This window comes from Acartia tonsa, chromosome 6 (genome assembly GCF_053477335.1).
Source record: "Acartia tonsa isolate MP-2025a chromosome 6, ASM5347733v1, whole genome shotgun sequence".
Classification (NCBI taxonomy): Eukaryota; Metazoa; Arthropoda; class Copepoda; order Calanoida; family Acartiidae; genus Acartia; species Acartia tonsa.
The window spans coordinates 37,356,423-37,369,889 of record NC_137265.1 but is presented as its reverse complement, the minus strand read 5'-3'; the positions used below and the strand labels follow the sequence as shown (position 1 = coordinate 37,369,889).

At 32.4% G+C, this 13,467-nt stretch overlaps 1 protein-coding gene across 1 annotated transcript in view; it reads right to left on the bottom strand.

Moving 5' to 3' along the window:
- Positions 1-13,467, bottom strand: part of LOC145322571 (uncharacterized) — a 104,634-nt gene that overhangs the window by 78,606 nt on the left and 12,561 nt on the right. The window contains exons 6-8 of the mRNA XM_080164685.1: positions 5,710-5,749; positions 3,484-3,523; positions 2,989-3,041 (exon numbers count right to left, since the gene is read on the bottom strand). Coding sequence (XP_080020811.1) covers positions 2,989-3,041; positions 3,484-3,523; positions 5,710-5,749 — 133 coding nt within the window. The remainder of the gene's footprint in view (positions 1-2,988; positions 3,042-3,483; positions 3,524-5,709; positions 5,750-13,467) is intronic.

Here is a 13,467-nt window from a genome sequence, read left to right as displayed (position 1 = left end):
TTCTAAATAAATCAAAAAAGTTTTTAGTTAGCAGGTAAGGAGAGAACATTGAACTGTAAAATACACTGGTACCCATAGTTATGTGGACATGTTATCTTATTTGTTGGATTAAAAACTTTTGTTGAATTTATCAACCAATAGTAGACTAATACAGGTGTTTATTTGTTTGTAATCATAGGGGATGTGCATCAATTTATTGTCCATTGACTAATCCCTTAAGATTCATAAATTTGATAATTATTAGAAGGTGGGGGAGAGTAGATGGGATTTACCAACGAAAACGGTCAACATTGGTACTAAGATGTTCATACATACACGTGTAACAAGTAAAGAAGCTTCGCTCCTAAAAAATAAATTCAATATAAAATGTATAAAAGTGGGAGGATTAGCTTTAAATAAAATATATAACCAACAGTATTCAGAATTTCATATTTTCAAATTGTTAAACATTCTTTAGTTGTATAGCGTTATACACAGTGCGTTTGAAGGTGCTTTGACTTTTGTGTCAGAACCTAAATTGGGACATAGTGCATTTCATTACCTTAGGTTGGGTAACTTCATTTCACTTTTTAATAAAATTTAAAATGCAGCCGTTGTTAAGAAAATTATATTTGAAAATTTCAAGTTTAAACTTGTTCAAATTTTAAATAAATAATCTTTGCTTTTCTTGTCATGATTATGCGGTAACTCCTAGGGGATGAAAATTTAACTTCAAATTTTCAAATCTAATTTTCTCAACAACGGCTGCATTTTAGATTTTATTAAAAAATGAAATGAATTTACCTAACCTAGGGTAATGAAATGCACTATGTGCCAATTTAGGTTCTGACAAAATAGTCAAAGCACCTTCGAACGAACTGTGTATATAACATTTTGTATTATTTGTAATATTTTGGCGAAATTATTTTTCTCAAGCTTTTCTTTGGGGGTCGATCATCCCTAACCATTTCCAACCTTATCCAATCGAAAACAAGCAACAAAATCAAGTTTCTCTAAAAAGTGGTCCATATGCGATTTTAGGGAAACCATCAGATAATATTACTATTCATTAATTTGGTTTCATAACGTAGAAAATGCTTTTAAAAAATTTTCATTTTTACGCAGCTCACAATACACACAAAACAATAGAGGGATTTTTAGTAGTTTATAAAAAGATTTCCATTTTTATCCAAAAGAATATATTATTAACTAAATTATATCAAAATCAAATTAAAACTTCTTGATATTGATATCAGCTCCTTTTTTACTAATTTAAAGAGTAAAATACAGGGACCTTAAGGATAAGACAATTGATGATAAATCAATTTATGATATATTACAAAATTACCCCTATAAAGAATTGACACTGTTAGTTTTTACAAAGCAATCAAGAGTAAATAAATCCCTAAAGTTTTTGGCAAACGAACGTTTTGCAGAACCAATTGTATACTTTAGCTGTCAGTATAATTTACCATCCAATGCCCCTCCCTCCATGGTCCTGCAATATGAACAGGCTCTAGCAACTTTTTTCTGTGTGTTTTCTCGACAAAGGTTGTGCAATCAAATGTTTTTTTGTCTATGAATGTTTAACATGTCAAAATCCCATCATTGGAATCATATTTAACAATGTTTGAATTAGACAGATGTTTCTTTTGTCACTAATAACGTATTATTTGTAGTAAATATTCTTTTAATAGTAAATTTGTCAATTTCATTATTTTTGTCAATTATACAGCCAAAATTTATTTGTTAAAAATATAAAAATGCACTGACAAAATAGATTTAGTACTTTTGCAGGTTGTACTAATGGGAGTGCCGTTGTTGATCATGGATCTACAGGTATGTGACGATGGCCGATGAATTAGTGTATATACTAGGGTTGGGCCGGATATCCGGTGTGGCCGGATATCCGGCCGGATATCCGGCCATTTTCAATATCCGGCCGGATACCGGATATTGAAACTATCCGGCCGGATATCCGGCTATAACTTTTTTATATTTTACACCAAAAATCTCTGCTTTTTAAAATTTTAAATGGCTATAATTTTCTTATTATTGAAGCTAGAAGAACATTTTTTGAATATGTTTATCTTTATGTAAATTTTATATATGAAATCTCAAAAGTTTATTAATAAATTTTTTTTGCTACTTTAATATCTGGTAATTTAGCCGGTTATCTGGCCGGATATCCGGTAATTTGGCCGGATAACCGGATATTTGCCGGATACCGGATATCCGGCATTTGAAATCAGCCGGATATCCGGTATCCGGCCAAAAAAGTATCCGGCCCAACCCTAGTATATACTAGGGTTGGGCCGGATATCCGGTGTGGCCGGATATCCGGCCGGATAGTTTCAATATCCGGTATCCAGATATCCGGTGTGGTCGGATATCCGGCCGGATAGTTTCAATATCCGGTATCCGGATATCCGGTGTGGCCGGATATCCGGCCGGATAGTTTCAATATCCGGTATCAGGCCGGATATCCGGCCACACCGGATATCCGGCCCAACCCTAGTATATACCCAATGATAATACACGAAATTACCCATTCTTTAGATTACAATTTTGGTTGAAACGTTTGGACACTCAACTAAATGAACCAACCAATCAGATTCAATAATAGTTATTTCTCGCATCGTATTATAAACGGCTTTCCGCGGATATAGAATGTACAATTATGAGATTAAAACTAGTTTTTTTAGCCCCGAAGTGCCGAAGGCACCGGCTAAAAAAATAGTTTTAATCTTATGATTGTACATTTTTATATTCGTAGAAAGCTGGATATAATACGATGCTAGACATAGTTTTTTCGTATGGATGAGAACCGGTTCCTATCCACCGGATTCGAATGAATACGAGAAAAGTCCCTAAAGTTGTTTAGCAAACGAATAAGAAAGCGATATTATAAAACTTTGGGGACTAATGTAATAATCAGGCCAGTGTCTCCTTCCTACCTGTCTTGTGTAATAAAATAATAATAATGAGAAATAAAATGTAAAATGTTACCTCTGGGAACATTAAGATCTGAAGATGACATTCTATCGTCCAAGTCTTTGCAACTATAATAAAAAAAAGGATGATTAAATCTTTGCTTTTTTTTATTTTCCCTTTGAGTGTCTAGCTAGCCATAACCACCAGACCCCCTTATTTTTAATTTAATTGAAAATAAGGGGCAGGGTTGTTTTTTTCCTATGTTTAAACCCCTGTTGGGGGCTATTATGCTTCGATGGCTACACTATATCCAATTTAACCTAACTTACCCCACCCCCCAATTTTCAGTCATTTTAAAATAAGGAAGGGCGAGATTCTGTGATCGGCTATTCTCCTTGGGAAAAACTATCATTTTTTTATTTTATTATGGCGATGAAACTTTTTTTTGCTTGTTTCATTTTTTGTAGTATGTTATAGTTAATCTTACTTTTAAAAATAAGAAGTTGGCTATTTTCTTATAAATAAACTTTTAACATAATAAAACTTAAATTATAAGTATTTTGTACTTACTTTTGCTTGGAACAGCTGGAAATGTTCGCAAATTGGGATTCTAAAACAAACAAAAAAAAATTTAACAAACTGCAAGTAAAACCATTTGTTTACAAATTTGTTGTATTTCTATTGAGATAAAAAAAAAAAGAATGACAACATCCACGAGTAGCGAAGCAAAACTACCCCAAAACTTGCCAAAAGCGGTCTGACTGCCATAGATGTTTTTTTTTATAAAGCCGTCCATCTTGAATTGGACCGAAAAAATCAAGATTTCCCCGAAAACGTGTCTTACGGACGGACAGACAGATATTTTGAATAATAGAGTAGCTTCGCTTGTACTAAAAAGATGGTTAGTATTGGGAATTATGATAATTATGTTTGTCTAAATAAAAAGGCAAGTATGAAAAAATTAAAAATTAGTCAAACCTAAAAATTACAGCAGAACACAAACGGCAAACTACTATAATTATTGTAGAGTAGCTTCGCTTTTAAATTGACTTTGGTAATAAGTTATTTAAATACGCTTTTAAGTTTTTTTATGATTTAATTTTATGTTTCACATTTAAGAGCTATGTGATTTTGTATATGTTATGTTATTGAAGAATATGTTTTTCAATACTTAACAAAATAACATAGTATATTATCTTAATGGAAAATTTTTATAGATTTTATTCAAAGCCAAGACGAAAATTAGATTCTAAAAATAAAATTTGGATGGCAACACGAGAGCGGTTTAAGTTATCTGAAGGAAAATTGTTATGCCTTTTACATTTCCGCCGACAAAAAGTTATCATGGCAAAATTTAGAGGGTTGATACAACCCTCTATCAGATCATACCCGCACACCATTTTAAGCGGCATATGAAGGCCTACAAATAATCTGGAATAGCCAAGATCCAATAATGCACAGGGAAAGCTTCACTGAAGAAAAAACGCGTAAAATAGGTCTTTTTCGCGCATTTCTCTGCACTGCGAGATAATTATGCATTATTGATATATGGCTATTCCAGATTATTTTTAGGCCTTTTTATGCCGCTTAAAATGGTGTGCGGGTATGATCTGTACGTTCAGCCGTTTGGCAGCTAGCAGCCTTTAAAATTCATAGATTTTTGGAAATATTGCTTACCAGCAATATTTTACCGTGAACTGCAGTAGATCCCTAAATTGTTATAAAATTATATTTCTTTGGCTTGCAAATACATTAGAGCCAAAATAATAATTTTTTTCATGATAAATCAAAATTTAAGCAGTGGTACTTTTACGGACATCGCTGCTATTTGACGTAAGTGTCCTTTTATTCACACAAACTCTCTTAGTATTTTTAAAGATTAAATATTTTAAAAGAAAAAAATTTATCTTTTTGAGTTTTATATGTCCTAGAAACATAGTCTTTTTTAAGTACCTTCTTCAATAAAGTTTATTTATTTCTATGAAAAAAACTACATTTCGAGTCTTAGAAATATGAAGAAAAATAAACAGATTAAAATAAGGATTAATTTAAGAATATAAGTGATTTAAAGTGCAGATGTTTGTAGGATAAATAACGAATGTTCACTATATGTTTTTATCATGACCGACTAAGTAAATTATATACTTGATGCTCAGTAGTATAAGGACTCTTTACATAAAAAATTACAGCCATCTTTTCTGAATAGCCTTCGAGCAAATCACATTTCATCCATATCGTTACGGAAAGACGGACGCTTGGACAAAGTGAATTTTATAGAGTAGCTTCGCTACTAATAAATCCTATCTACATATTTTCAAATATGTCTTTTAGTTCTCAGTAATATATGGGATAGGTTCAAGTCTTCATTCAAAACGCTACTTTACAAAACTGCTGCTGTGTCAGGCGCGTGAGAATAAGGTAGATGTGTGTAAAACTTACATAAAGAAGTCGTGCAATTTGTTGTACAGTTGTCTGTTGATGTGTTTTAAAATAGTTATTTATCGCATCGTATTATAGACAGCTTTCCATGGATACTTAAATGAAAATTATAAGATTAAAAACAAGTTTTATTAGCAACAAGGACCAAAGGCCCAGTCGGGCTTGCGAAACTGAAAGTATTAGAAGAAAACTGGCTTTTATATAATACGATACATGATTTTTCAGCAAGGCTTATTTTGCAGCAATACTGGAAAAGTTATCTATCGCATCGCATTATAAACAGCTTTCCGCAGATATAAAAGCGTAAAATCATAAGATTAAAACCAGTTTAAACTTGTTAAAAAAAACTATTCTTACCATGTTCTAGCGTGTTGTTAATATTGTCATTCACAACTACCTAAAAAAAATATAATTTCTCGTATCGTATTATAAACGGCTTTCCGCGGATATAGAATGCACACCGGGGCTAAAAAAAAACTAGTTTTAATCTTATGATTGTACATTTCTATATTCGTAGAAAACTGGATATAATACGATGCTAGACATAGTTTTTTCGTATTGATGAGAACCGGTTCCTATCCACCGGATTCGAATAAATACGAGAAATAAAATTAATATCAATCAAAATTAAATTTAACATAACTCCTTTTAAATTTGTTTAAGTTTGAAGTATTTGCATTTTTATAAAAAAAAAGCTTAATTTTATGTCTTTTTTCTCAGAAAATAGAAGAATGCAAAATTTTATCCGAAAATGACATAGGTTTTGTTCAAATAAAACTATCGTTAAATTTTAAAGATTCAAAAAAATATTTAATTGCTTAAAAAAAAATAAAAGTAAGTTACATGAAAAAGACATAAATAAACACAAAAATAATTATTTAGACGCACATATGAGGATAGGCTTATTTATGGCCCTTTTTTGTACAGTAAAATTTATTTGATTTAGGTGTATTACAAATATTATTTTATAGCATATAAAAAAAAAGATTTCTTAAACAAAGTATTAATTCATATTTGGAAAGCAGTATTTTAGATGTTATTTGTCTTTGTACTTTTTAAACTTACGTACATTCTCGGCCTACTGGGTTTCTGTAACCCCACATCTGCATTGCTGCAATGATAGATTTATAAACAAATATGATGCAAGATTGGAAATATCGGTATACTCTTTCCCGTCTTCATTCGAAACCGATTAATAAACGGTGGATTAGAACCGGTTCTTAGCCATACGCAAAAATTATGTCTAGCATCGTATTATATCCAATTTTCTAGGAATATGAAAATGTACAATCATAATATCAAAATCATTTTTTAAATCATATAATTGTACATTTTTACATCCACGGAAAACTGTTTATAATACGATGCGAGAAATAACTATTCCAGTATGTCTTTGAAACCGAGTAATATCAATTTTCGAGAAAAAAAATTAAACTAACTTAACAGTCCAAATATTCCTTAAAAAAATACTTGATAAGAATCTTATATAAACCTTGTAAAACTCTAGCATTACATGGATGTAGGGGAAAAGACAATAGGGGAAAAGGCCGATAAATTGATTTACATACCCAATAATGATACACAAAATTACCCCTTCTGTAGATTAAAAGTATTGGTTGAAACGCTTTGACGCTCAACTTAATGTCCCAAGTTATTAAACCAACAAATAAGAAAACATTATTATAAAACTTTGGAGCCTAGTGAAATAAACAGCTCACTGCACCCTCCCACCCTGGTAGAATTACCACAATCTTCAAGAATTGCAGTAATTTGCCAAAAATAAAGAAAAATCTGAATGCATTTTTTTCTACTACTTGAAGTTAATACAAAGAAAAGGTATATTTTATTTGGTTTTTCGCCCTCTCTTTTCTTCTTTTAAGTAATCATTGACAGATATTAAGAAATATAGATTTAATGGAAAAAAGTACTTATTTCTAGTCATGCAATTATATACATTGCACATAGGGGCAACAAGGGGCATCAATTCACCACCCCCAAATCAAGTTTTAAACATTCTATGAGTATTATCATACCCAATGTACATCAGATTTCAAAGGAATCGTAAAAATACGCTTTTCAAGTAAGCATTCTAATGCATGGAAGTCAAGAAATGCAAAAATTTTCTTACAGAAAAAGGCATACTTTTTGTGTTTCACCAACAATTTTAAAAGTATTATAAAATCTCTTAGAATTAACGTAATTAGACAAAATAACTTTTGATGAGTCATGCATTACATATATTTTGACAGTATAAAAGAAAAAAACACAAATTGAAGAAATTAGTCCTAAATAATTCTAGTTGAAGTCAAGATTTTAGTTTATTTTTGTTTGTTTTAAAATCAACATTTAAGTAGACAGTATCAGGAAACATGTTTTCACTGGTTGCCACCGACTAAAAAAACGATATTTGATTGCCCAAAGACATATTATAATCGCCTGTACTGGTTTCATTTACCCCCCCGCGCCCCCGTAGGGGTTTTTAGCCCGTTTTCTAAAGGTGGGTGCAAGAAAAGATTGTAAGAAAAAGCTTTTAAATGCGCTTTTAAAGTCAAATGTAAGATGTAATACATATAAATAAAAGACGCAAAAACATAGTTATGAGAAATATTTATTTGATCAGACTTTGAATATAAGTTGATAATGAATATTTTCAAGTTCTATTGACTAAATGATGGGGAGGGGAGGGAAGGGGGGGTGCTAAACCTAAATCTAAACCTCTTTATGTTTGATGTTTTAATGTAACTAAATAAGCGTTTCTATGGATTATTACGAATATCAGGGATCTAAAGGGAGAAGACAAAGGTCAATAAATTGATGTACATCCCCAATGATAATTCACAAAATTACCCCTTGTGTAGATCAAAGTTAGTAGTTAAAATGTTTGAACACACAACTGTAAAACTTTTGGGACTAGTGTTATAAACAGCCCAATGTCCCCTCCCTCACTGCGGAAAGGTAAAGCTAACATTCAAATAACGTAGTGTTCTTATAATCATTTTAAATATGAATTACCAAGTAGTCTATCTGTCTGTCTATTGGTAATGCTTTGTTTTTAAGTTTTGTAGTTACATGGTCTTCATGTTTAGCGTCTTCAGTTTTATTTAGAAAGGGAGGGGACATTACACTAGTCCCCAAACTTCAAAGTTTTATAATAACGTTTTTGTATTCGTTGGCATAACAACTTTAGGAAATTTGATTGATTTTTTATTGGTTGGTTCATTAAGATGAGTATAAAAACTTTTCAACCACTAATTGTCATCTACAGACAATCAATTTTGTAAAATAATTTATTATTTATTGTATCTATATTGGGGATGTACAAGTACATACATACATTAATCGGTTATTGTTTTGTTCCTTAGATCCCTGGATGTTAATCTATAATACAAAGTAGCTTGATGTATGTTTGTCTGTCCGTCCGTACCAATAGATCTCGGTAACCACAAAACCGATTAGATTATACTCTTCAGGGAATATATCTACTGGTCCTTTATAACAAGCTGATTTTTTACTTTTATGACAACAAATAATGGTTTTGAATGTTAAAAATATCCTATTCATCTGATTTACTGAATACTCAGTACTTATTCTTAGTACATTAAGGTATAGTGTCATAAGCGAAGCATCTCTATAATCAAGCCCTAAAAACGTCAGTATGTCCTTAAACAGTAACATGTATTTAATCAGTTTTAATTACAATCTTTTATAGACATGCATTAATATTCAGTTCTTACACGTCACAAGTGTTAATGTTCGTTTGTCCTTCCATTTCAGAGATTCGCTTCTATGGATGTTGTCATCCTTGTTTAATTACCTCTTGGAGCAAAGCCCATAGAGGCTAGGGGTGAAGCCGCTAGTATACATATAAACAGTAAACAAGAATCATAATATCATTATATATATAGATATTAGCTAATAAAAATCTATGTCAATAATGCCCACATTTATAATGGATTAATTATTAAGTGAAACTTGTAGCTTGTTAAAATAAGAATCCCCATCCACCCCCTTTACACCATCCTCTCCCCTTCTACTGAAATGAATTCTATGACCCCCAATTTGACACTTTGAACACTTTAATGGATATTTAGATGGATAGGTAGATGAATAGATATATCGATAGATAGATGGATGAGTAAATGGATAGACAGATGGATAGATAGATGGATAGACAGATGGATAGATAGATGGATAGATAGATGGATAGATAGATGGATAGATAGATGGATGGATAGATGGATAGTTGATGGATAGATAGATAAATAGTTGATGGATAGATAGATGGATCGATAGATGAATAGATAGATAGATAGACAGATGGATTGAAAGATGGATAGATAGATAGATGGATAGATAGATGGATAGATAGATGGATAGATAAATGGATAGATAGATGGATAGATAGATGGATAGACAGATGGATAGATAGATGGATAGATAGATGGATGAGTAAATGGATAGACAGATGGATAGATAGATGGATAGACAGATGGATATATAGATGGATAGATAGATGGATAGATAGATGGATGGATAGATGGATAGTTGATGGATAGATAGATAAATAGTTGATAGATAGATAGATGGATCGATAGATGGATAGATAGATAGATAGACAGATGGATAGAAAGATGGATAGATAGATAGATGGATAGATAGATGGATAGATAGATGGATATATAGATGGATAGATAGATGGATAGACAGATGGATAGATAGATGGATAGATAGATGATGAGTAAATGGATAGACAGATGGATAGATAGATGGATAGATAGATGGATAGATAGATGGATAGATAGATGGATAGATAGATGGATGGATAGATGGATAATTGATGGATAGATAGATAAATAGTTGATGGAAAGATAGATGGATCGATAGATGGATAGATAGATAGATAGACAGATGGATAGAAAGATGGATAGATAGAAGGATAGATAGATGGATAGATAGATGGATAGATAGATGGATAGATAGATGGATAGACAGATGGATAGATAGATGGATATATAGATGGATAGATAGATGGATGGATAGAGAGATTAATAGATAGATGGATAGGGTAAAGGGGGGCTATTTTCGTGGGGTGTTATTCCGGTAATTTTCTATCTACCTTCATTAAATGACCTTTATCTCCATGTTCCTTTCAAATGACAGAAAAAAACATAAAAGCAAATTTGTTCGTTGTTAAGTTGCCTACAAAAGAGTATAAAGTGAAATTTTTGTGGGATGAATTTTAAGGGTACTAGATAATTAAATCCCCTTTTTGCTTGATTTGCCCCAATGTGCATTGTATATTGCATCATTTTTAAAAATTAACTAGCTTCTTAACCCTAATTTTTCTAAAAACATAATAACTTCGGGGATGCCCTGCAGGGCTACCCTGTACCCAATATTACCTGACTGACCTGCAGGGCTACCCTGTACCCAATATTACCTAACTGACCTGCAGGGCTACCCTGTACCCAATATTTCCTGACTGCAGGGCTACCCTGTACCCAATATTACCTGACTGACCTGCAAGGCTACCCTGTACCCAATATTACCTGACTGACCTGCAGGGCTACCCTGCACCCAATATTACCTGACTGACCTGCAGGGCTACCCTGTACCCAATATTTCCTAACTGACCTGCAGGGCTACCCTGTACCCAATATTTCCTGACTGCAGGGCTACCCTGTACCCAATATTTCCTGACTGCAGGGCTACCCTGTACCCAATATTACCTGACTGACCTGCAGGGCTACCCTGTACCCAATATTACCTGACTGACCTGCAGGGCTACCCTGCACCCAATATTACCTGACTGACCTGCAGGGCTACCCTGTACCCAATATTTCCTAACTGACCTGCAGGGCTACCCTGTACCCAATATTACCTGCAGGGCTACCCTGTACCCAATATTACCTGACTGAACTAAAGTAATACACAAACACAAGGCTATTACCCCCCCCCCCCTCCTTCCTCCCCCCCCCCCCCCACAAGGCAATTTGAGGGAAACGGCCAAATTTCATTTTGTTATTAGGCTACAGTTTGTTTTAATCAGAAAATGCATATTTACAAGAGGCTAGGGGTGTAGCCATCATAAAAATTGCTGTTTATACATATGTGTAAAATATCCTTCAATGTTGCTATGTTATTTCTGATAAAGGTATACTTTCTGTGAAACTTTACTTACATCTACACTCAAAATAGATTATTTTTTCGCGAAGATCATTTATAAGTCGTAAATATATGGTATCCTATTATGTGAAGTATTTTTTTTTGTCTGAAACTAAAGATCTCGGAAATTGTTTGTCTGAATTAACTATACTTTTCAGGGAAGCTTTTAAATTGTTTCTGGGTGGTTTTTAGGTCATTTTCCTGACTTCCTTAGCCCTTTCGTAGAATCTACGGGCGTAGTAACTAGTAGGCTAAAGAGAACTAAAAAGTACTGAACACTATAGCCATTCTAAATTGGTATAAATGTTATGTTAGGTTATGCAATTTCTTTTTCACATGTTTGTTAACAAAAATATTTTATATTTATTCCACAAACTATAATACTTCTTATACCTTTTAGTACTAAGATAGGTGAACTTAAATTCTCATTCAGGTCAGATAATCAGATTCTTCTACGATTTTTATTGATCATCAGAAGAACAAAAGAGCACCATTCGATTGTAATGGAATGCAACACTTTAAGATTAGGTAACATCCAACAGACAACCAATCCTTTGATTGTTCGACTTTTGTCTGGAAGTCCTAACTGTGGTTGGTACTGAGCTCTGCCTGTTAATGGGCCAAAACATTCTCCTTACTTTTACTATTAGTGTCATGTGCCCGATGTAGAAGCAATAGGTACCATTCCCATCGTCTTTATCGGACTAACTTTTGTGGTAGATAAACATATCTGTTTAAAAGTTTAGCTTCCTACTCTGGTGATTCCAGATTGTACAACTAAGCGGATATTAATGCAGAATATTTTGAAGTAAGCTATCTCTGTTATCAACTTGTTTAATATATATATTGAAAGGTGTAACTATATATAGACATAATGGGAGAGTTGCTACTCTAAATTTTCCATGGTAGTCCAAAATTATTATTATTAAAACAAAATGTACTTTTTTTCAACATTATAGTGTACTAGCGGCTAAGCCCATAGAGGCCATTAGGGACACTCGCGTTGGGTGAAAAGTCGATCCCCTAACATTTAATTTTAGTTGTAAAAAAATGTTTTAAGAAATTTAAGGAGTTGGTTAATCTTTTTTCAGGGCGATATTTCTCTTTAGAGGGGTCATAGAAATAGTCAAAAACCTTCCCCTGACGTATAAGAAGCTTAACTAAAAAGGAAAACTATATCGGTCGGTTCCGAGGTTAGCAAAATCCTTTGCTGCAGACAAAGGACATATTTATAGTTGCCTATAATCTATATAATTCTATATATCTAGTATTGTTTATACTTCTATAAATATTATTATCCTTGTATGAACATATTTTTAGTGGCCTATAATCTATATAATTCTATATCTCTCTAGTATTGTTTATACTTCTATAAATATTATTATCCTTGTATGAACATATTTTTAATGGCCTATAATCTATTTAATTCTGTATCTCTCCATTATTGTTTACCAAGCATAATGTGTTTTTTAGAATCACAGCTACTCTAAAACTTTCCGGTAATTATTCTTTTTTTTAAATCTTAATTTCCAGTATAGCCTTTTTAACCGATCAAAATCCGCAGGATTTGAACCGGATCTCAGCCTTAGTGAAAATATCGTCGTATTACAAACAATTTTTCACCTCTGGTCTAGCAAAACTGCTGTAAATAATAAATTTTTATTTTAATATCCGCGCAAACGTGTCTATAATATGATGCCATAAATAACTATTATTTTCATTATTTACAAAATACATTATAATCCATTTAAAATTGTAATTGCAGTATTTATGAATATAATTGTTCTTGTTGTGAATATCCTGCACTTATTATTGTTGACAAAGTAAGTGTTCAAAACACAGATATTTTTTTTTTATTTTTATTTATGTATTATGTACAGTAAACTATATACTTTTTTGCATAAAAAATAAGAGTAGGTAATTATTTATTTATTTTGTTTGTGGGGGGGG